We start from the raw sequence: 23,200 nt of genomic DNA, 5'->3' as shown, positions 1-23,200 counted from the left end.
TTAGTTAACGTTAGTACCGAGTCGGTATGGGCAGTTTCGCGGTCTGGGATCAGGTGACTCAGGTCCCAAATCCAGGACGCCAAGACAACTTCCGGATTAGGTTAAGTGTCAATATGATGACTCAGCCGAAGTGACGGTCTAATACGACTCACCGCTCAGCAGGCAGCCCTGATAAGTGATGATACGGTGGACAGGCACCGCACGCTCAGGGCCCGCTTCCCATTGGCTGCCCCGGGTCGACCAGCCAACTGGCCAAACCATCCCCGGCTCCACCCGTATCAAGCAGGTCGCTGCGTGATCCGGACCGCGGCCGCCGACGCCGACTATCGTCTCCCCATTCCTCTGAGGTCCTCTCTCTCCCTAACCTCTCCCTTCCTACTTATATCGCGTCTCTCCTTCCTTGTCATTGTGATATCTTTAAGCTTGCTGGTTTGACCCAGTGTGCCGTTTTCCCATATATCTTTGAGATTCTCCTGTCCGTTTGTCGTTTCACCCCTGCTCCCGGCCGCTGCGACGTCACAGTCATAGCTGCCTAGGTATCGAATCCTCAAGCTCCTGTCCATCAAATTATATCTCCAACCTCTCAGGGAGGGCTAGAGTTCATCATGAGAGTCCTTCCAACCACGCTCCTGATCGGAGCGGCCGCTGCGGCCGTTCCTCAGTCTGCGCAGCAAGTCCTCAACGCCCCCAAGCAGGACGCCGTCGAGTCTCTCTCGAAGCCGCTCCATCATCTCCAGGAGCAGCTGAAGTCGCTGTCCGATGAAGCTCGAGCACTCTGGGATGAGGTTTCGAGCATCTTCCCGGATGCAATGGACCGAGTTTCCATGTACTCACTTCCCAAGAAGCATACCCGCCGCCCTGACTCGCACTGGGACCACATTGTCCGCGGTTCCGATGTCCAGAGCGTCTGGGTCACTGGCAAGAATGGCCAGAAGCAACGTGAGATTGGCGGCAAGCTTGACTCGTACGATCTCAGGGTCAAGAAGGTGGACCCTAGCTCGCTCGGTGTCGATCCGGGTGTGAAGCAGTACACCGGCTACTTGGACGACAACGAGAATGATAAGCATCTCTTTTACTGTAAGCACACTCTTAATCACGGCATTGGATGTGGATTCCGGTACTGACGGTGGACTAGGGTTCTTCGAGTCTCGAAATGACCCCGAGAACGACCCCGTTGTCCTCTGGTTGAATGGAGGTCCCGGCTGTTCCTCCCTCACCGGTCTTTTCCTCGAGCTTGGCCCCAGCTCGGTTGACGAGAAGCTGAATCTCGTGTACAACCCGTACTCGTGGAACAACAACGCCTCCGTCATCTTCCTCGACCAGCCAGTCAATGTTGGCTACTCATACAGCGGCTCTTCGGTCAGTGACACTGTCGCGGCCGGCAAGGATGTCTATGCTCTGCTTTCTCTTTTCTTCAAGCAGTTCCCCGAGTATGCCAAGCAGGACTTCCACATTGCTGGAGAGTCCTACGCTGGCCACTACATCCCAGTTTTCGCCTCTGAGATCCTCTCTCACAAGAACCGCAACATCAACCTTAAGTCGGTTCTGATTGGCAACGGTCTCACCGATGGCCTTACCCAGTACGGCTACTACCGGCCCATGGCCTGCGGCGAGGGAGGCTACCCCTCTGTTCTTGACGAGAGCACTTGCCGCTCTATGGACAATGCTCTTCCCCGCTGCCAGTCGATGATCGAGGCCTGCTACAACACTGAGAGTGCATGGACCTGTGTTCCCGCTTCGATCTACTGCAACAACGCCCTGCTGGGTCCGTACCAGCGCACCGGACAGAACGTCTATGACGTTCGCGGCAAGTGCGAGGACAACAGCAACCTTTGCTACAAGGGTCTCGGCTACGTCTCCGACTACCTCAACAAGCCTGAGGTTCTGGAGGCTGTTGGTGCCGAGGTTGATGGCTACGATTCCTGCAACTTCGACATCAACCGTAACTTCCTCTTCCACGGTGACTGGATGAAGCCATACCACCGCGTCGTCCCTGATGTCCTCGAGCAGATCCCCGTCCTAGTCTATGCCGGGGATGCTGACTTCATCTGCAACTGGCTTGGAAACAAGGCGTGGACTGAGGCCCTTGAATGGCCTGGACAGGCGAAGTTCTCTTCGGCTGCCTTGAAGGATATCGAGATCGTGGACAACAAGCACAAGGGCAAGAAGATCGGCCAGTACAAGTCCTACGGTAACTTTACTTTCATGCGTATCTATGGAGGTGGCCACATGGTCCCCATGGACCAGCCTGAGTCTTCCCTGGAGTTCTTCAACCGCTGGCTCGGAGGCGAGTGGTTCGGATCCAGCGCGTAAATGCCGTTTCTGATCCACTGTCTTATGTTCCATTTTTACAGCATTGACTTCCTTTATCAGTGAATGCTGCAGATGCGTGTATGATTTTGCTATAACCAGTGGGTAAGGTCCGTTGAAGCCAGACATGATCAGGATGATTTTTATACAGAACGACGTCAATGCATGTTTTGCTAGTACTTTGGATTACAGGAATCTGAACGGCTTGTAATAGATACGCCGGCTTTGACTCTTTGGTCTGCTGAAATTGCACTCGTAGGCTACTTATATTCTCATGGCAGAGAACGGCCGGCCAGCTACCTCCCATCGCTATTCTATCCAGCGACGGGGGTTGGGAGAGCATACTTATAACACGTACGGAGCAAGGAGAATAATAGCTACTGAAGTGAACAGAAAGTCCTCAAAATACAGCAGAGCTTGTATTTTTCGATGTGCTGGAAAAGGTAGAGATCCCGCAGTTCGATGCGTGACAAGAGGTCCCTAGAAAGTACCATTACACAGCTTCGTGAATGATATTGTTGATGAATTGCATTCATTGAAATATTTCCCATATTTTTTGTCCCTGTCGCATTGCAATCAAGCGATACCGCACCCTAATCGCATCACGTAGGTTTTCCAGGGGGAGAGTGTTCCACGCATTTTGCCATTTCCATTTCACATCAACATACAACACAAGAGGCTCACCAACCCCCCGCCACACTCCGCCGAAGGCAAGAAGGAGAAAAAGAGAGAAACCAGTCCAATAAAATGTTTAACCCTTCTTCTTGCTGACACCGACGGTGCGGCCTCTGCGGCCGGTGGTCTTGGTGTGCTGACCGCGCACACGCAGACCCCAGTAGTGACGCAGACCGCGGTGGGAGCGGATCTTCTTGAGGCGCTCGAGGTCCTCACGGACCTTGCTGTCCAGACCGTTAGCGAGCACCTGGTGGTCCTTGCCGTCGGTGATGTCGCGCTGTCTGTTCAGGAACCACGCCGGGATCTTGTACTGGGTCGGGTTCTGGATGATAGTGACGATACGCTCAAGCTCTTCGGAGGTGATCTCTCCGGCGCTAAAATTCCACAGAAATTGAATCAGTATGTGCCGGGGTTTTATCTAGTTGTGTAGCTGTATGGCCGTGGAGAGAACGTACCGCTTGGTCAGGTCAACATCGGCCTTCTTGCAGACCAGGTTGGCGTAGCGGCGGCCGACACCCTTGATCCGGGTCAAGGCGTACATAATCTTCTGCTTTCCGTCAACATTGGTGTTGAGGAGACGCAGAATGAACTGGAAGTTCGTCTTCTCGCCGGACACGAGCGCTGCAAAGCAAAAATCCCATATGTCAGCCTTGGATCTTTTGAAAACCTATTCCACCAAACCCGACGGTTTCGCGAGGACCGCATTGAACCATGGAGCCGTATATTGGGGAAATATTGAACGTACACATGGTGGGCGATATCGCGCGACGGTATCGCGATGGACTCTTGGTTGTCGACGACGAGGGGAGTGAGAGAGGTTGAAGACGTCCGGCCTCGACGCTCCAAACTTTTGCCAGTCCGTTGTGGGATCCGACTTGCGCGGTCTAGCTGCTTCGGGGATGGTGCGGTAAGGGCTCGCTTGGGGATGTGCGCTATACCCGAACGAGGTGCTAAGCGAGGACCTGGGTTGGTCCGTGCCGGGGAAGCGTCTCCGATCTCGTGAGCCGTGACCCGAACGAGCGATCGAGGATCATACTCCGCACATGAAGAATATCAATTGTTCTGTCTATACGGTCTTTGTTTTTGAGAATTCCTGACATCTCAATCCTCTCATTTAGGTGATTCACTTTATTCCTGTTGGTTTACCAAGGATTTCTATCAACTTAATCGATCTTTACTACTTTTGGCCGGCTGACTCGTGCGGCCTGTAACAATTGACGTCTTACAGCAAAATGATGAATCTAAATATCCTTAGCTTTATATAGTGCATACGGATTTTTCTATTCTATAAGCAACTTGGAGACAGTTCGTGTTTGCGGCAAACTCTTCAACAGGCCACCTCAAACCGTTCCAGTTTCAGCAAGATTCCATCTCGCGCCATAGCGTTTTGAAGCACATCTTTTGCCTATTTGGGTCTCACAACTTCCAATATGGTCATATCATCGTTTTATGTATTGCCTATTCCAGTCGTCTGGCATTGGGAGTACCCCAGACCCTTGCCTTCTTTTTCATCTATGTCACTACTGATAGACTTGGCACGCGCCAACTCTTCCAGAATGGGGTTTCGCATGACTTTGTGAGATTGAAAGTGACGGTCCTTCATATCGACTTTCTCTTGGCAGGGTCTCTATCTCCCATTACGATTCTGCTTTGTGCCTATACTGTGATATAATACGGAGGTCATATAATCTCACTTACCGTTTTTGGCCTCTCCAGTTACACTTTGTGGAGGGTTTATAGTTCACCAGTTTATGCTCGGCTGTTGCCTCATCCGGGTCTGTCAGGGTGGCTGTTTGGAAATATCAAATAGTCATCATGGCCCTTTCCTGTGTGCCTCTATCCTCTGTTTCTCATATCGTTTTCCGATATCCAAATCTGGACTTTCGTTCCTTTTCACATTCCTTTGAATCTCCGCTCAGCAGTGCTGGTTCCATTCAATTCAATTCCATTCCTTTCTGTGTCTTTGACTTCGCTGTGAACATTCCTTCTATTCTCAACTCACTTGATCTTTGTCGATAGCCAGCATGAAATACTTTAAACTCTTCTATCTCCTAGGTGGCATTGCTGCAGTTCAAGCTAGTGAGGCATTTATCCTTATGAACTTACAAGAGCTGCTAACGAATGTAGCTCCGAGTCATGACCGCAATGCTCTGGTTCCACGAGGGGTCCCTGATCCTGTGCGCAGGATGACTTATATTCCCCGTCGCTCTAGAAACAGAGACAAAGACAGGGGTGCGATCATCAGCGAATTCGAAGAACAAGATGCCGACGTCGCCGTTGTCGAAAAGGTGTTGTCAGCGATAACACCGCACTTCAAGTCGTCAATGTCCAGCAGACTGATCTTGATCTTGAGCTGGAGCGGAAAGTTGCCCAGGTTGAAGTCTCTAATCGAGGGATTATTAGACTTAAGGATAGAAGGAGGCTGGAGAGTATAGTTGCAGTTGAACAGGTGGAGGTGGGTATACGTTTGCAATTCTCCTTATCGGTCGAATCTGCCGACTAAATATTTACCAGGCTGTTGTTGTCCGAGTCGTTCAGGTTGTCGTTGACGCTCGACGTGGTGTCGAGATTGCCAGGACACTTTTCGCTATGTGTGAAATCACAAAAGCTGCTCTCTTTGAGGATGTGGTTTTCGCTACCTATCAAGGTTGGTCTGCTTTTCTTCCAAATATTTCCATCCATACTGTGTTGCGCACACGCCTGCAGTCACTGACTCAAACACAACAACCATCGGTTCTGGTAACTGTGGCTCTGATGCATCCGCAACCTTCGTGGGAACCGCCCTTACTGCTGCTTCTGTAACTGGAACTGCTGCCGCAAGCGAAGCGTCTGCCGCTCCAACGGTTGCAGCTGACGTAGCTGGGGCGCCGTTTAAGATGAACAACCAGCCAATGATGCTTTCGGAAGCTGAAATTTCCTCCATGGATGCTACGGTTGTCAAGGACCCTGCAAGATTTGTCGTTGGTGGCAAGTGGTCTTGTTTGACAGACTTAGTTGCTTTCTTCGAATGTTGTAGTAGCTTTCAATCAGTGATCCGTTCCAGTGTTGAAGTCCACAGCTCCTAGATTGTGGCTATGAAATGGTAATTGCGGGATCGAGATATTATTAGGGGCTTTGAGGTCTACGTTACGGATGTTACCGGGATCAATCAGACTGAAGTGTACCTAGTATAATTGCTCTTTTTTGTTTTCGTTTTTCCTTAGTTTCTTTGGATTATTTGGAGACATGACCTCATGAAAGGGAAATAGAAGAAGTCCAGTCTATATTATCGAACGGTAAAATCATCTTCTTTAGCAGACAATCGACCTTTTGTACTACTGTACTAGAAGCTGTCCTTTATGAAGAACAGTATACCCTCACTGGACGATAAAGACGCTATTTTAGACTACTCCGTAGCTCAGCGACATCAAGCGCTCATACCCCGGGGCCAAAAGAAATCTCCAAATCTAACCGCTCTCCTAACGAAAAATGACTAGAATTAGCGGCTGGAGCCTAGACTCCTCAACCACGTTAATACACCTAACCGTGGAGCCATTTTCTGTACCATAAGGACGCCTTTACTTTTCTGACAAGCAAAAACACATCTCATACTGGCAAATACGCTAAGCCAACAGCCTTTTAAGACAACTGGCAATTGCAGCACCGATGCTATTTTACTAATCATTGTGACACGCTTTTTGACTACTAAACTGGAAAATTAAACTCCTTGTGAACATCTGCTGTTTACTTTACCAATTCTCCAAGAAATTGGTTTGCCTTCCCATCGTTCCGAACGGCCCGTCCGGCACTGGCCCGGTGGCATTCCCACCCAAATCCGGCGCCATGACACGGCGAACCTGACGTCGGAGGAATCAAGGAGGAAATCAAAGGCTGGTTGTTCTTTGTCAAAGTACTTATTGTTTAAATTGCTCTGGGCTGCGGGAACTTCATCTGAAGGGAAATTTTTAGGAATCATGGGTGCCACGGAAAATCGCAGGTGTGAGCGATGACAATGATGAGTATGAACTGCGACAGCGACGAGCGTTGGTGGAGGAGTGGGCATCTGCATCGCAGTCATTTCGCATGTAGGAAGTTATTTCTTGCTAAAAGAATCGATGATCATTTCGTCACAAAATTGGTAGTTATTACAAGCCCTCTACTAGCGTTTCTCTGGTCCTTCCATAACCGTACCCCTGCAGTTCTCCCAGGGACCGAGTCTGGGTCTCGAACTGGACCCGAGGAGGGTCTACGATATCCCCCCGAGGCTCTGGGAAGACTCTACGACACCTGCCAGCCGTACTCCACGGTAATGTGTCTGGCCCCGGTTGATGAGAAGCATCCTGAGAACCGAGCTCGCTGGGCCAAGTTCCACATCTTACTCTACCGTCTTGACGGAGAGACTGGCCACTGCCTCGACCATAACTATCGACACGGCGTCGTCGTGCCTAACCCTGCCACCTCATCAGAGACAATGTCCATGAGGACTTTCTGCCCTGGGTAGATCTCGAGGACGCTGGATTCAACAGCATCTACATGACTCGGACAGGCACGGTCCTGTTTCTCGGCCGTCTGCGCGACTGGCTCCTTGTCGATCAAGAAGGCCTCGAGACGGGACGGTTGACCCTCGTGCAGTATAAGATAAATGGCGAAATCGACGACTCCGTTCTGAGACGGCCGTGGAATATGGCGGACGTGTACATGCGGATCTCTGTTCTGGGTGAAGGGGTGGATAATATACGAGAGGGGTTTTCACGACAGACCGTGAGTATTGCTCACACACCTGTATTTTTATCCTGCTTTTTTTTCCTCTTCAAGGAAAGCAGCAATGGAAAAGTAAAGGTATATGACTTATTTTTCAACAGGATGAACATGGACCTGCCGATCTTGAATATTCTGGAAACTGCGAGGAAGAAGGGGGGGGGGGGGAGGTTGGGGCAATTTAGGTTCGATAGTAGTCGCGAGGTCTTTGAGGAGGACATCAAACTCTATGCACCGGGATATCTTGAGATGGAGGCTGCAGGAGGTGGTGGTGCTCCAGACTATGATCTCTCGAGACTGAGGCATCCGGTGTGACGGCGCTCAGTCATAGTAAAATGATGTATTACTACGGTAGCTAGTCATACAGAATCAAAAGAATGAGGGGAAAAGAAAGAATTCGCAGGGCTTTGTGCAACGTGATATATATAGGCAAGTAGGACCGGCAGTATCCCGGAGACAAAGGAATGCTCCACACCGCCTACCTTACCGCCTAGGTGCCTGCCGCGCCGTCACATCCGGAAGAAGCGCAGGTGATTCGTGACAGGGAGCTGGATGAAGAGGAATTTAGTGAATCACCGTATCTCTGCCTGTCTGATCAGCAAATATATAGACTTAGTCCTACTTTCTTGCCCACACCTTGATGCTATGTGATGATAATCACAATCTAGGCTGCTTTCTCAGTAGCACGGAGTTTATATAAGCTTATCTCCTAGCGCCGTAAGCAGCCTGCATACGCTAACGGCCATCCTTGCTGCTGGTTGGTCCAACGCCCGTGTTGCGCCGTGGATACTATCACCACCCGGGAGGTAAGAAGTAAGCAAGTAGCATAAATTTCCTGATCGCTCATTCATCGTTTCCTACACTATGTAATTGTCACTAGCACGCTGGAGCTGCAACTCGATCGAAATCTGCAGTATACTCTGCCGGGATTCTGTTTCCAGAACGGAAGGAGCCAGGGATGGACGTCATTGGTGATGTTTCATCTTGCGCGCGCGAGGATAGCAACAATGCTCTAGGAGGTATGGGATCGATACCACTGAGTAGCATGCCCCAGCAGGCCGAAGTGCTAGTGCCAGAGGATGACTGGACTGGTCTATCAAGTCCTGCTGAGCGCAGGAAATTGCAGAACCGTTTGAATCAGAGAGCCTATAGTAAGTTTGCTCTAGAGAATTTGCATCATACCCTGAGACTCCACTAAGATGCCCCCCACTGCTTCTTCAGGACGACGGCGGAAGGCAAGTCAGCTAGCAGAGAACCCTGCATCTAGGACAGCACGGATACTTCCTGTGATCGAGCCTAAACTCCGCAACAGGGCAGAGAGTGCGTTCAGTGCTTCAGCAGATGGTGATGGCTGGGGTGCAGATCCAGAGCCGTGGGGCCAGAGGTCACACGGGGCATCCGTCATGATTAGATCTGCCTCAGATCTCCCAGATCTTAAAGGCCTTGCATCTATTTGCGACCTAGGGCCTTCAAAGACAATGAAACTGCTGAAGCAGTTGGAAGAACGGGTACATCAAGGCCTCATGCTTGGCTCGCCGACTACCGACAATCTGCTCACATTAGTCCAATTCAATCTGCTCCGGTCGATCATAAACAATATCTTCGCTCTAGGTCTCTCCATGGAATTGATGAGTGAAGAAGACATTCTGTCTCCGTTCAACACCTTGAACCCTGTACGTCCGGAGACTTCACTACCACCCAGCCTCCGTCCCACTATGATCCAACGAACGATTGCCCACCATCCTTGGATCGATCCATTTCCCATACCAACAATGAGAGACAGACTGCTGAGTGCAGCGGACTTGTACGACGATGCAGAGCTCTGTAATGATCTCCTGGGAGTCTGTGGGCCTCGAAATGGAAACCCCGGCCTTATCATATGGAGCGAGCCGTATGACCCGTACGGATACGAAGTCACGGAAGACTTCGCAAAGAAGTGGAGTTGGCTGCTGAGTGGATGCCAGGAGATCCTTGAATCGACAAACTATTGGCGAGGTCAGCGCGGAGAAGAGCCATTGTTTGTCATTGACGCATTGTCCTCTGAGCCCATTGTTTTGCCTTAACCAAATCCTTGGACATGTGGATTATATAAGCCTTTCATTTAACTATCTGAGCACTAGAAGAGATCCCCTGCTCCATTGTATGGATATAATGGTGACATATATCAATATATTGTAGTCTGACAAAGCGGATTATGTTGGAGCTCAAGAGATTCCGGCTTTGTTGCCTCGAGCCCGGGATGGTTGCCCTTTTCCTGTGTTTGGTTACGAGAGACAGCACAATGGCCATCCTGCTTCATGAGGAAGACAATGTCTCCCTCCGGATATGAGGAAAACAAAGGGCTGATATAGGCGTACTGAACACGCCTTTTGAGACCGGCCTTTGAATCACATTTCCCCATTCATTTCCCTCCTTGGTGTCCTTTCTTATGGGATGAAATTCAGGTATTTGCCCCTTTGTCTTTGATAACATTCAGTAGTCATCCCATATAGCACACAATATCCAGCGTTTCATTGTCTTGGATGAACACAAAAGGGCAATATCCAAACTTCTATCCTTCGCCTTCTAAATTTTTTCTTATCTTTACTTTCCCTCTACTGATACCAGTCCTGTGTATATGGATCTATTCTCTGAATTGACTTTCTGGGCTTTTCCTCGCTGGCAATTTTGACCGAGGAAACATGGAAAACCAGTCTCGGTCTCAACCTTCAAAAAAGGAAATCAAATATCCGGACCCTCCACCACCTCGTGAAGAATACGACCTCGACCTGCTCCCTGACCCGCCTGATGATTTTGAATTATGTCGAATACCACTAGAAAGACATATAAAGTCACGCTTATGGAACACAGAAGAGTTGGATAAGCTAATAAGATTTCATTTCTGGGGTATCAAGACGAAGACCAATCGTCGTATGACCAACGAGGTGCGGATAAAGCTCCTTCGGAAGCTGAACTACTACCAATCGGACATTCACAGACAGCTCGATATCCCGGCGTTTGTAGACTTCAAGAGAGACGCTGGCCCTCGACTGTTACGCATAGATCTTAATCCTCCCCCGAAGCCTCTCAGCCGCCGGTACCCCAAGTTACCGCCCCTCATTGTGGGACAAAATGGGCAAGTGAATACCGCACATCCATCATATCTCAACCGGTTCTCATATTCATCGTCGCCTATAGAGAGTGTGAATGTGAATAACCCCAACGCCCACAATGCCCCTATTCATAACAATACAAACCTGCCCATTGAGCAAATTCAATACCCGACCACCATCAATCCCGGAGCTGCTGGACACCCTAGTACAAGATCTCAACAGCCACATCAGTCTGGGGTATTTCTTCATCTTCCTATTCCGGAGAAGATACATCCACAGACATCTTTTGTTGACCCTGCTATACCGCAACGCCAGAACCCGCCAGCATTCACAGAAACTGTACAGATATCTAACCAGCTCCCACCACAGAGGGCAGCGACAGGCTCACCACAAGACCCATTTGCCAACACTCAGACCCTCTTCGAAGGCACCGAAAACGGCACTGAAAACGATAACCTGTGGCTTTCAATGGATTCAGAAATACCAAACGTGCCATCCGATGAGCCGCAGGCCTCTGACCAGACTCCGCCCGCAGAAAGTCCTCGACGCCCCAATCCTGCACTAACACCCAGGTGTAGCCACAAGGCCATTGTTGAGGCTGTTGAAAAGGCGATTATGCAGTTTGCCTATAGTGACTTGGATAGACACCCCCTGGCCCTCCCAAGGGCGGCGCGTCCCTATGCCACTGCAACTGCAGAACGTGATCTTCTCAAGGCCATCTCAGTAATGTCAGCAGGAACGGCATATGCTCGTTTAAGTCCGTCGAGTCTGACATTCGATCCACACGGGTATGACTGCTCCTTCCGAGGCCGAGGACCTGTATGGCGGAATAATTCCTGTGCAATTGACTGCGCCATCGTAGCGGGCAGGCTACTTGACGCCGGGTCTACCATTATCGACCGCGGTGAGGACGCCATGGCGTGGGAAGAACAGCTGACAGAGCTCGAGAAAGCGTTCCTTGATACACTTGATATGAACTGGGATGTGTTTCCTGCTCAGACCAGTTCAGATCAGAGGGATCGCTTTTGGCAGGTTATTGCCAGGCACATGCAAGGGGTAGCCATTGGACAATCCATGTCTGTCACAGCCCTCTGGGTGGAAGCAACAAAATCATTTGGACAGTTCAAGTTCTCTTATACAGAAGAGAAGACTTCCTGCTCATGCAAAGGCAACCGCACACGATCATCATTCATCACAGCATCCGCCGTAACCCCACCTTTCTGTCAGACAGATATTGATGGAGTCCGGATGGAGACCTTGCTGAGAAGATTCTTTCGCCATGAGACTCCTACAGATTGCCGTTATTGCGATAAGAAGGGTGTGGTAATGACCAGGAGAGTATTTCACAACCTTCCCATGCGCCTGGTTGTTCAACCTCACCACGAAGCTTTGCCAATGAACCACACATCAAACATATCCTTCCCTTACTACGATGAGACTGGTCGGGAACAGCTTGCAACGTACCGCTGGCTTGGGGGCATATACTGTGCGAGAACTGTCGCTTCCGATGAGGATAATGGCGAGCAAACTGTGCATCACTTTCGGGTCTACTGGACCGATGCTGAAAGGGGAGAGGTTGATAACGGCGAGATCCGCATGTACGACGGCATGCGAAACCTTGGACTCATAGTTGGGAATATCTCTCCGCTTCACCGAGATGATAGGGTCCCAGAACCTTGGTGGAAGGACGTTGCGATACCTTTGCTGTTCTATGAGCAGGTTCTCAACCCTGATGAGAATGTCTTGAACGTTGCCCAGCAAGCAGTCCAGAACATGATTAACATTCAAAAAGACAACCAGCTGATCCTGAACGAGCATACTCCTTGGAGTCCACAGAACCCTTCGACAAGTGGACCCCGTCCTCTGAGAGTCCTGACTGACACTGGCAGCCGTCGACGCAGGCGGTTCAATACGGTTTCTTTTGCACCTCCTGAGGAAACGGAGGTGGTTTATGATGCGAATCCAGCGCTTCAAAGGCCCATGCAGAGGATTCAGGCCTCCCAGCACTTTGTTCCTGGGTTACCTCCTATCACAATCGCAAATAATAATAATAATAATAATAATAATAATCCTCGACCAAATCCAGTGCGAGAAAGGGTTAACAGAAAAAGGCAACCATCCCAGTCATTCACTCCCATGGGACCTCCTCCAAATCTTGGAAGTGACAATTCTCAGCAATCTACTACTACAAGTACTAGTTCTCATCACACTGGAATGCAGACGTATGCTCCGGCAGTTCCTCCCCAGTTCCCACCCTCCCCGAGCTCCAGTGTCAGTGTACAGCCTAGGCTTACACAAATAACTTGGGATCCGTCTGTATTCGATCCGCAGCTCATAATACCAACTGAGGAACAAGCTATCGCCGAGAAGCAAGCTAACACCATAACTAATAATGTACAGCAACGTCCACGGGCCCAGAGGGGAAACCAAAGGAGAGGATTTTCGGGTGTCCGGGGTCAAAAGCAGGCCCCGAGAAGGGGTCGTGGCGGTTCGAGGCAACAAAAAGCAAAAACGCGTCCGCCCAGCATCGTCATTCCTGTAGATACTCAAGCTCCTCCGCCTCAGCAGCAGGTATTCCAGCTTCAGTCCTTTCAAGAAGGGCAGGTTGATCTGCCCCAGGTGCCACTTTTAGCGCAAGATGTTGTTTCTGGCCTCGTAAGTGCACCCGAAACTTCCCAAGCTGCGCAGACGGTAACCCAGCCTCAGTTCCCCCGAGAAGAGCAGGTGCTCGGGTCCCAGAAGCCATTTGCAGCACCGTCAGATGCCCTTGGTCTTGTAAGTGCACCTCGAACTTCTCAGACAGCAACCCCGCTTGTGTCCACTACTGACGAGCGATTTCTTCAGGCCCTGCAAGAATTCCTAGCATCGCAAGGCGCCCCTGGCTATGTAAGTGCACTCGAAACAAAAACACAAGTCGTGCAGAATGTAACATGGCCTCAGATATCTCAAGACGGACAGGACTTCCTGAACCCATTCCCAGCGCAGCAAGATGTCTCTGGCCTTGGAAATGCAGCCGAGACCAGTGAGGCTTCGCTCAAGGCTGTCTTCCAGGAGATAGAGGAATTGGGCCGCTCGATGAGCCGGCAGAATAACCGGTTTGAAGGGGAAGATAACAATAATCAGCCGAATGGGGACTTTGGGTCGTATCATATTCCCGATGACCTCGATATCCAGCCCCCTACAATCGACCCAGAGCTGCTCCAACCGCTGAACCAGACCTCTGAGTTTGAACAAGGGATAAATCTAAACGATGATGATTGGTTGGCACAGTATAGCGTTCCACAACCCCAAACGGTCGAGCAATCGAACCAGGATGAGCAACCGCAGCAACAGGAGCAGCAGCTGGAAGATAAAACAGAGGACACGGAACAGCCCCCTCCATCCAAGAAGACCCAAGGCAAAAAGAGAGCAAGAGATGAAACAGAGTACGAACAAGAAGAATATGACGATCTAAGCTCTGAACACTCCGAAAAGAAACTGCGTTTGGATACTACTAATGGACACTTTGTGAGCGCGCTGCCCACTACCCGTGAAGAGAATCAAGGTGAGTCCATAGACACTGGTAACAAATTCCAACCTTCGATTGCACAAAATAGTGAGATTATAACCTTGGGAAAAACTCTATGACTGACTCTTATTGCGTACAGTAGACAATACTGGCCCAACAGGACAGCCTCATGCCCCTTCCCCCCCAAGACCAAAGACATCACGGACGCCAGGACGTCCACCAACGACAGGGATGCCGAAAACATCGCCGAAGAGAACATCCCAGAGGGCAGCAGAGGCAAAGAAGAAAGAAGGACACGCGCTTTCTTTGCCGGGAATGATACCGTCGTCGCTGTAATGGGCTGCATATATAAAACAGCGATGCAGGCACATACTGTACAGTGATACAAACACAAGTTTTCTGAGCACAACAGCTGCTGCCTCAGCAGCAGAAAACGCGCATGCTCTCATCCAGCCAAGATATAACCGCATCGGAGCGGAATGTAGATAAGTACGTTCCGCAACGAGTCATTGAAGGACTCCCCATATGATGACCGACATGACGATGATGAATGACACGATCTTACAATTTCTAATTTGACTGACACCGGATATTTCCGACCTTTGTAATAATTGCCTACTTCATGGTGCGGTGATGCACTGAACTATCCATGCCCCTTGGCTTATGAAACTCTTGATCTTTTTTCTAATTTTTATTTTGCTTTATCCCCCTTTCTTGCATGATACCCGGGTTGGTTGGGTGGGTGGATGGGCTGGTACAGTATCTATTGAGCTGGTTTTCAGATAGGAAAGGGAGTTAAGTTAGCTGATGGGCCTTTTTTGATGATCTTGTACTATACAAATACTTATTAGAATGGAAACATTTGATTGATGATGTACGTTAGGGCAATGGTAGTAACGAATGGATGAACGTTGTGCAGTCTCTCTCATGTCCTTAGTCTCTTGGTCCCTTTTAGCTGAATCTTCAGCACTGACCTAGGTAATGTACAGCGGAAAAAGGTATCTTCTAACATGTGTGAAATAAACCGGAATTCTATTCTATTGGCAAAGACTATTATTACGGTACAGGATAACTGAATCGGTGTCTAGAAGTGAAAAAGAAAAAGAGAGCCCGGAAGTAGACAGTATTGATGCCCATCGGTGTTGCGCAGCCATTTCTGAGAGTCCCGAAATGAGTTACATATCATCTTGAAATCTGGACGCCACATGAGTTGAAGCTAGCAAGGAAATCCTCCTCGTCCTGGTGGGTCGCTTTGGTTTGGTCTTCATCCTGTTCACTGTCGTCTTCCTCTTCGTCGTCATCTTAAGACTCGTCACCTTGATGCTCATCCTCCTCCTCTTCACACTTGTCACCGTTCAGCAACTGAATCACTTCCTCGAGACCCTTGAACAGGCAATAATCATCCGCCAATTTCTGCAACTCCAGCAGTTTGTCCCTCCACTCTCCACGCCCGTCGTTGTAGCGCAGCATTTCCGCTCTCTCCCGGGCATCCATCCACTCAATGATATCGATCATCCCGCGCTCAAGGGGGCGATCCCACTGGAACTGTTTGTGCACCTCATGCTGCAGCGTATCCCCCCGGCTCAGAACGATACTCTTCCCGATCTTGCGGAGCACCTCGAGCCCGTTGCGCTTCGTCGCGAAGCTGCAAAAAGCGTTCTTCCCGCTCTGCGACACGATGTCCTCGATGGCGCCGTGAATGGTCTTCACAACGTTATAGGAAAGGTCGTATTGCTTCCCTCCGGACAGGTATCCGACGTTCAGCTCCTTCCACACGTCCCTGGAGTAGTCGTCGAAGTAGATGACGGTGTCGAGGGCCTTCTATTCCTCTGCGCGGATGAGGAAGGATTCGAGCTGGTCGTCGAGCTTCTCGACCAGGCGGCGGACGGAGGCAGGGTCTGTGCTACCGCTGCGCGCGGCGAGTGAAGACCAGACTAAACCTCTGGTAAGATCCTCGTGATGAGGGTGATTGCAACTCCATTAATCTGCGCGAGCTCGCTTCGCAGCCGGGGCGCTCATAGCTGCTTGTTTGTCGCTGGTAAACAAAGTTGGACGCGATGGGGAATAGATGCGAAAAGCTCTGGTTCTGACGTTGCGCACGAGAGTGGTAGATTCAGTCAATCGACACACTGAAAGACCTCAAGGGTCGATTGATCTCGCGTATTCCTAGGACTTGGACAGCGCGGCCCAGCGGGAAAGGTTCGGGGGCCGGTGGTGGATACACGCGTACGGAGCGCGAGATGCGCATGTTTTGCTGTAAATGTCAGACTTTGCCATTTCTATTAGCATTCAGTAGCGAATAGTAGTGACCGTTTATTCAGTGTTTAGGGTTGAAGGTGTATGTTGAGTGCAGAAGCTTGGCGGTGGTGGTGCTTAGGATCGGTAGCGCGCTGACTGGCGAGTCCCGAGAAAGCAATCCGTGCGGAGCGTCTCCCCCGCGTTTGCTCTCCGCAGTCTGGGGTCGCCATATATCACCCCTGTCCCTCCCCTGGAATTTTCTGTTTTCCTGACGTGTCTTCCTTTTTTTTCTTCCCTCTTTTCCCCATCCATCTCCTTCAAGGGGCTTTGGATGCCTGCGAAATTCTAGCATCACTTTGGAATTCGACCTCTACCCGTTCTTATTGCCCATTTTCTTATCGTATTAATTTCGAGACCTGGCAGTGCAGCTCTTTTCTCAGAGTCCATCTCATTATTAAGAATAATCTGGACATGAACGCTAGCCAAACATCGCCCACTTTCTAACTGTACAATCCTGCCTGCATGTTGATCCTTCCAAGAAACCTTCTCTATATAGAATCGGGAAAGAAATGCTCGTGCCAACATCTACAGCCTTGCCTTCACCGCATTACTCTTCTTTGGAGCAGAGATGTATCCTCCCAGCTTGTTGTCCGTGTTGGTGATCCTGCCGTTCTCGTCTCGTCGGATGCCCAGCTCGATGAGCTTCGCGAACGCCTTGGAGAAGTGGTCGAAGAAGAGGTCCTTGTCTTTGGCATAGCGGTGCACCCATTGCGCGAATGATGGGTCCGCAATCAGCGCCATATCCGTCGGCAGCATCATCAGTGGCTCGTCGTCAGGCGCATCTGGGTCGACGTAGTTGAACTGCATGACCCCGTTGGGAAGCGTCCGCGGCTTCCACTCAAGACTGGTCAGCAGCTTGAAGTACTGGTTCGAGAAGCGTGTCGGGTTGTTGACCCAGGGTCCCTCGAAACCGCTGCGGTTGATGTGTGTCCGGCCTAGGTTGTGTGCTCCACAGAGTGCGACGATCTCCTGGTCGTTGAAACCCATGCGGTAGAAGATGTGACGGATGTGGTCAGAGCCCTTGGCGCCGTCAGGCAGTCGTCCCCGTGGTGGGACCTTTGAGTCGTCGACGAAATCTGTCCGGCCAGGCTTCCACTCGACTTCTGGTCCGCCCATCTCCTTGATCGCCACTACGCCAGCCAGCGTCCACAGATCCGAGTATGTGATCCAGGGGTGTCGCTCCTTCACCGGCTCAAGGAAGGCTCGCGCATGTTCGAGACCAGCATTTGCAGGGTCCCCGGCCTCTTGCTCGTACCGCATACCCGCACCGTTCGAACCACCGGTGTCTGTCTCCGCATCGTAGGTGCCAGAGGAGTGCCTGCAATGAGACGGACACGTCAGTCACTACATCTGGAGAGCGCGGCAGCGAACACAGCTTACCATGCTAGTCGAACGAAGACAGGGCCTGCGCTTCCATCATCATATCCAGGCTTCTTCAGCTGGGCAACGATGTCCTTTCGGACGGCATCATAGTCCCCGGGTTTGCTCATCTCGGCCGATAGCAGTCTCTGGGGTAAACGCTGCGATGTGTGGGTCAAGGGAATAATAAAACGTTCTTTCCTGGCTCCCACTTCACTGCGGAAAAGAGACGGAAAACGGAAGGGAGATGCTAAGGACCAAGGTGAAACCCTCGTCTGGGTATTATTAAGACGATGGTATCAGAGGCAGGGGCAATGCCATAAGATCTCTGAAGATACCCGTCGTGCCTGGGTGGATCCACCGGCGCGGTCCACCAGTTTCCCTATCTCAAAGCTTCAAATGCCGAGGTCCACGGACTGCATTCACCGTCCTTATTATGGCAACCATCGATCAGACGTCGACTCTTCGCACGGAAAACTGACGGCATCTTCACAGGCACTCTGCATTCAGATTTCACAAATACTTCCAGCGTTCCAAATGATGGCAGCAAGAAGTCGAACCCAGAGCCAGGAAATTTTTATTCGGGGTCTTCGGGCCGTCGCCACGTGATTGATAAGATAGTCTACGGCTCTGCCGACAAATTTCGTCTCTTCACGCCGAATTCGCGAGTAAACCCTTAGCTTTTTTCTTTAAAATCTTTCATATCATCTTCTTTTCATTTATTACCCCGAGGATACGGTGTAGTCACTCGTGTATCAACTGGCGTTTGTGCTTCTGCTTTCCGCAAGTCCGTTCAGGACGACCGAGATGTCGATCTTGGCGCTCGGAAACAAGGCCGGTTCCCGCCAGCGACCACATGTCGGCTTGCTGCTTGATCTCTGTCCAGCGTGCTCACTCGCCGTCTTTCTTCGTCGAGATTGCTCCTGATTTAATTGCCAGAGATTCCAGGCCATTGATATTGACTTGTGGCACTAAATAGGTCTTTTTAGCAGAGATCTATCGCAGAATTATCTCCGTCTACTTGATGCTGAACTGACCAGTTTATCATGAGCCCGATAAGGCCACACTGGCTTCTGCTGACTTTATCTTCGAAGAAATTATGGGACTGGATATTCCTATGGTCCTTGAGGCAGATACAGATACATCGGGATATTGGCGTCAGGAGCTATTTAGGTTTCTCTCCTTTACTTACGCGGGGAATCTCTTCTAGATGTATCCATACACCTGGGGCTTTGAAATGTATTCTTTTTTTTAATATATGGAGAATTACATCATGGATTCACGCCTGGTGGTCAACATATCTCTTGATTGCCTTTTCCAGTTGGCTAGATTATGCATATCCGCCTTAGAATCCCAAGTGAACATGACTTATCGCAGACAGAATAGAAGACAATATATTCAAAAATTTCCTTTACATCCCTAATGTTTTCCACGTCCATCAATCGTGCCAATATCCCCATCCTTCCGGATCTGCTCTCCCTCACCATCATCCTGCTTATCTTCTTCCCCCCTTTTCCCCCTCTCCACCCTTTCCTTCAACAACTCGTACTTCTCCCTCACAAGCTCCAACTCCCTCCTCACCCCCCTCAACTCCCCCTTCAACCCCTCCACCCTGCCCCTATAACCACCCAACACCTCCTCCGCTTTCTTCACCACCTGCCCCAATCCACTCTTCACCATCTTCCTCTTCTCCCGTAGCCGCCTCGCCTGCCTCTCGTACCGCCGTACCTTCCGCTCCAGCGCCCTCCGCTGCGCCACCTCCGTATCCTTGATGATCCGGATGATGCTGTTGATGGGGGCGGTGTGGATGGTGCTCAGGTTGCCCGCTTCGGCCTGCTTCGCGATGTAGATGAAGGTCGCGGAGATGTCGGTCGCGATGGAGCGGAGGAGGTCTGTTTTGAGGGCGGACGAGAGGGTGTCGATGTCGGTGAGGCGCATGGCGCACGAGCCTGGGCGGCGGAGGAGCGGATCGAGGGGCATGTTCTTGACTTTGCTTTTGCTTTTGCTTTTGCCTGGTAAGGGATCGGTTGTGGTTTGTCGATGGAGAGACACTTGATGTAGATCGTCGTCAAGCCTTAAGCTGCCCCGTATGCCTTGTCCAAACGAAATGAGAAAGGGCAAGGTTTCTGAATATAGATTTGATTAATTCCTCCACAAAGATAGAATGGCGAGGTAGATCCAGGTAGGTAAAGTAAACACAAAATCTTAATCCAATCAGCTCCCCAATCCCCCCCCCTTCTTATATATCGTTCACCGCACTCCACTTCACTCCACTCTACCGTCATTCTCACCTTAGACTCAAAAGAAAAAGGCACCCATCGGTACATACACACACCAGCTATGTACACAGCCTGGTCGTACAAAAACAAAAAGACGAAAAATCAAACCCAGATAGATCGACCAACAAAGAGATCTGGATCTATCCATTGATCCCGTCCCGTCTTTGTCCCTGAGCGGAGATCAGAATCAGAGACAATGCGGCAGCAAGGTCTTTGTTTATATTATACTAAGCCCGGCGGAGTAGAAAGGTTATGAGAGAGCAAACAAGAAGACAAAAAGAAGCATGTCACACGGTTAGTTGTGGTAATATTTCTTTTTTCTTTTTCAGAGTGGCTTTGTATTCTATGTATACGTACATATTTTTACTCTTTTTTTGTTTGTTTCAGATCCAGATCCAGATGGTTGAAGAGCTGAAGCTGCACGAGAACGAACATACAGTATGCATGGATGCGTCAAAGATGGGTGGTGGTAGGGGGTGGCTTGTAGCATCCCTCCCCCCTCCCCACCATTATCAGTGGTGGGTTGGGTTGGAGATGTGAAGCTTTATCTTATTTTTTGATCTTTACGATATGTATGGCTTGTTTGTGACATGGAGGTAATAAGGGGCGCTCCGCGTTTCGTTTTGTGTTGCGCTGAGATCTGATCTACTCACTGAGTATCAAGCTCTAGCCAGACACGGAAAAATACTGTATATGTAGCTGCTACAAATAAACCGGAATCAAGGCACTTAGTCGATAAATCCAACACTCAAATTACAAAGCAATACAGTATTGTTTAATATGCAAGCCTTGCGATAGACTGCCACACAACTATGTGACTCTTACCTTCATGTAGAACACAAAAACTTCCCAGATCTCTACAGTGAATGAGGTGTTTTTCTTAATAATGAATAACATAAGATCCATATTCTGGCCATTTTGACTTAGCTATTTCGAGTAAGACAGCAGTAATGCTTGATTTCGAAGGCTTCCTCTATTCCTTTGTTCTGGATATCACTGTCCCATCGGCTAGTTCTACATTTCACAGAGCCTTAGAAATCCAAGTCCCATGTGTCCTTTAGTCTACATGGCCCAATCAGAGAGATACGGAGTACAGGTTCATGGAGAGTATGAGTGACCATCGACTTAGCCAAAGCATGTCCGAATCCCAACGCTTCGGGTCAGTTGCCAGTTCGATGCGGGTTGATTGTGACTCGTAGAATCGGAGATTTCTGATCTGTGCATCTGTCGATAAGCCAGAAAGATTGCTTCCATGTGCTGCGAATACTCACGGCAGCTTCTCTCCATCCCAGGACAAAATTACTGCCCGGAGCTCTGTCCGCTGGACGTCTCCTTCCCCGAGGTCCTGGTATCATCATCCTCGTGTAGACACTTCAGAATCTCCCTTCCCTCTACGACATCATTCCATTCCCATGGCTTCAGTCCATAGGAGAGCATGAAGTTCTTAATTGTCGTATCCGGCCTTTTTGGCAAGGATGTAGTCGCTCTTCGTCGGGAACCCAGCTCCGAAGGGTACGGTGTCCCCGGTGCTATTATTGGCAGAGGAAGCGCTGTTCGAAGACATTGTGATAAAAGTCCGTTCGACTGTCTGTTATCGAGATACAGGTATGGTATGAAGTACTAGTTGGCCAGACGCTTTGTTCTCGAAGGAAGTACTGTAGTGTGTTGTGCGATCCAAAGGTTTGAGGGAGGTCGATGGATCAACATGTAAATTCAATGGCACTCGATTCTGTCATGATATGGTAACTGCAACCTGATCCGTTGAGAAGTTACCCATGTAGAAAAAGGAAGGAGTATCAAGGAAATTGGAATCATAAAGGTAGGAACGAGACAGGAACATATAAACCGGAGAACAAGCATGTGCAACAAGAATCCGCTGGTGGTCTAGTTGGTTCATCGCACCTGACTGCAATATAATAGTACACTGTTATCAGGCTGTTTCTGGTTTTTTTTTACGGCACACGATCCTTGTGTCCTGGGATTTTCGGTTCACTTCTCGATGCGCTGATCAGGTAGAAAACTGTAACAAATGGGCCTATCATAGTTTACTCTGTAAATATTATTCATGGCTCTCTGAGTTCCTGTCAAGTCCACCAATAAGCGATGTTACTCCCCGGCTAGAGCTCAGGGCTTCTCCACGTGGAGACGTCCTTATCTCAGCGCGGAGTACCTGATAACGACATCGCGCCCAACAAGTCTCGCGCTTCATCTCCCCTCTTTTCTTGTCACGTTTGGCTACATGGCCCCAGCAAATGAAGAGAGAATTTTATCAATAAAAACTTCTCCATCCTCACGCGCTAGGATCCCAGAAATACACCAATTGACATAGACGCAATGCCAGTTGACGAGAAGTTCGGGTGTACCCTGATTTGAACGAGCTCCAGTCTCCGCTTCTTCTATTACCCGAATTATGCCGCCCATTATCCCATCTCCTTCGAATACATCTCCTTCGGCTGCCTCTTCACCAGATTCAGTTGCTATTCCACAGACTAGAACGAAGGCTATTCCTCGAAAACGACCGTCTTCTCGTCGCATGCTTAGTTGCCTTCCATGTCGACAGCACAAACTCAGATGCGATCGCCGTGTCCCATGCCAATCATGTACACGATACCGTCGAGAGGACCAATGCAAACAGCATCCATCTCCCTCAGCTCTACTGGGAACGGGGTCATCATCTGCCCGGTCAAGTTTGCGGGCCGCGATAGCTCCAGTCCCGAATACACAGAGAGCCCAAGAACTGCGTCTGAAAGACAGGCAATGCCAACTCGCAGCTCGAGAATACCCTCCAGAGATAGGGAGCCTTCATCCAGGTGAACCAGCATATCGAGTTCAGAAACTGCCACATCATAAACTCGGAGACCTTCCGATAGCTAAGTTCCCTGAGAATTGGCGACAGCCTATCCAGTCACATCCGGATTCTTTCTTCGTCAACGTTTCGAGAT

At 49.9% G+C, this 23,200-nt stretch overlaps 10 protein-coding genes across 10 annotated transcripts; 4 read left to right on the top strand and 6 right to left on the bottom strand.

Moving 5' to 3' along the window:
* Positions 1-138: 138 nt before the first annotated feature.
* On the bottom strand, positions 139-563 carry VTN00DRAFT_5477 (uncharacterized protein; the record flags this gene model as incomplete). Its single annotated transcript, XM_069432012.1, has 2 exons — positions 139-323; positions 380-563. 2 exons carry the CDS (start codon positions 561-563, stop codon positions 139-141), a joined length of 369 nt encoding a protein of 122 aa, XP_069287914.1.
* A 42-nt stretch (positions 564-605) lies between these two features.
* Positions 606-2,313, top strand: VTN00DRAFT_5476 (uncharacterized protein; the record flags this gene model as incomplete). The annotated part of the gene is made up of 2 exons (XM_069432011.1): positions 606-1,077; positions 1,136-2,313. 2 exons carry the CDS (start codon positions 606-608, stop codon positions 2,311-2,313), a joined length of 1,650 nt encoding a protein of 549 aa, XP_069287913.1.
* A 22-nt stretch (positions 2,314-2,335) lies between these two features.
* On the bottom strand, positions 2,336-2,653 carry VTN00DRAFT_5475 (uncharacterized protein; the record flags this gene model as incomplete). Its single annotated transcript, XM_069432010.1, has 1 exon — positions 2,336-2,653. One exon carries the CDS (start codon positions 2,651-2,653, stop codon positions 2,336-2,338), a length of 318 nt encoding a protein of 105 aa, XP_069287912.1.
* Positions 2,654-2,739: 86 nt separating this feature from the next.
* On the top strand, positions 2,740-3,056 carry VTN00DRAFT_5474 (uncharacterized protein; the record flags this gene model as incomplete). Its single annotated transcript, XM_069432009.1, has 3 exons — positions 2,740-2,753; positions 2,812-2,874; positions 2,921-3,056. The coding sequence occupies 3 exons, from the start codon at positions 2,740-2,742 to the stop codon at positions 3,054-3,056; spliced, it is 213 nt and encodes a 70-aa protein (XP_069287911.1).
* Positions 3,057-3,061: 5 nt separating this feature from the next.
* Positions 3,062-5,908, bottom strand: VTN00DRAFT_5473 (40S ribosomal uS13 domain-containing protein; the record flags this gene model as incomplete). Its single annotated transcript, XM_069432008.1, has 5 exons — positions 3,062-3,359; positions 3,441-3,641; positions 3,731-3,981; positions 5,497-5,572; positions 5,670-5,908. The coding sequence occupies 5 exons, from the start codon at positions 5,906-5,908 to the stop codon at positions 3,062-3,064; spliced, it is 1,065 nt and encodes a 354-aa protein (XP_069287910.1).
* Positions 5,909-6,976: 1,068 nt separating this feature from the next.
* On the top strand, positions 6,977-9,785 carry VTN00DRAFT_5472 (uncharacterized protein; the record flags this gene model as incomplete). Its single annotated transcript, XM_069432007.1, has 5 exons — positions 6,977-7,049; positions 7,164-7,437; positions 7,491-7,725; positions 8,603-8,873; positions 8,944-9,785. The coding sequence occupies 5 exons, from the start codon at positions 6,977-6,979 to the stop codon at positions 9,783-9,785; spliced, it is 1,695 nt and encodes a 564-aa protein (XP_069287909.1).
* Positions 9,786-10,403: 618 nt separating this feature from the next.
* Positions 10,404-16,248, top strand: VTN00DRAFT_5471 (uncharacterized protein; the record flags this gene model as incomplete). Its single annotated transcript, XM_069432006.1, has 4 exons — positions 10,404-13,589; positions 13,659-13,700; positions 13,755-14,358; positions 15,533-16,248. 4 exons carry the CDS (start codon positions 10,404-10,406, stop codon positions 16,246-16,248), a joined length of 4,548 nt encoding a protein of 1,515 aa, XP_069287908.1.
* An 897-nt stretch (positions 16,249-17,145) lies between these two features.
* Positions 17,146-18,110, bottom strand: VTN00DRAFT_5470 (uncharacterized protein; the record flags this gene model as incomplete). The annotated part of the gene is made up of 2 exons (XM_069432005.1): positions 17,146-17,938; positions 18,001-18,110. 2 exons carry the CDS (start codon positions 18,108-18,110, stop codon positions 17,146-17,148), a joined length of 903 nt encoding a protein of 300 aa, XP_069287907.1.
* A 1,288-nt stretch (positions 18,111-19,398) lies between these two features.
* VTN00DRAFT_5469 (uncharacterized protein) lies at positions 19,399-19,959 on the bottom strand (the record flags this gene model as incomplete). Its single annotated transcript, XM_069432003.1, has 1 exon — positions 19,399-19,959. The coding sequence occupies one exon, from the start codon at positions 19,957-19,959 to the stop codon at positions 19,399-19,401; it is 561 nt and encodes a 186-aa protein (XP_069287906.1).
* A 2,866-nt stretch (positions 19,960-22,825) lies between these two features.
* VTN00DRAFT_5468 (uncharacterized protein) lies at positions 22,826-23,080 on the bottom strand (the record flags this gene model as incomplete). Its single annotated transcript, XM_069432002.1, has 1 exon — positions 22,826-23,080. The coding sequence occupies one exon, from the start codon at positions 23,078-23,080 to the stop codon at positions 22,826-22,828; it is 255 nt and encodes an 84-aa protein (XP_069287905.1).
* Positions 23,081-23,200: the final 120 nt, after the last annotated feature.

The sequence above is a fragment of the Thermoascus crustaceus genome (assembly GCF_041956765.1).
Source record: "Thermoascus crustaceus strain CBS 181.67 unplaced genomic scaffold VTN00scaffold_3, whole genome shotgun sequence".
NCBI classification, from domain to species: Eukaryota; Fungi; Ascomycota; class Eurotiomycetes; order Eurotiales; family Thermoascaceae; genus Thermoascus; species Thermoascus crustaceus.
This window is presented reverse-complemented; position numbering and strand designations above follow the sequence as displayed.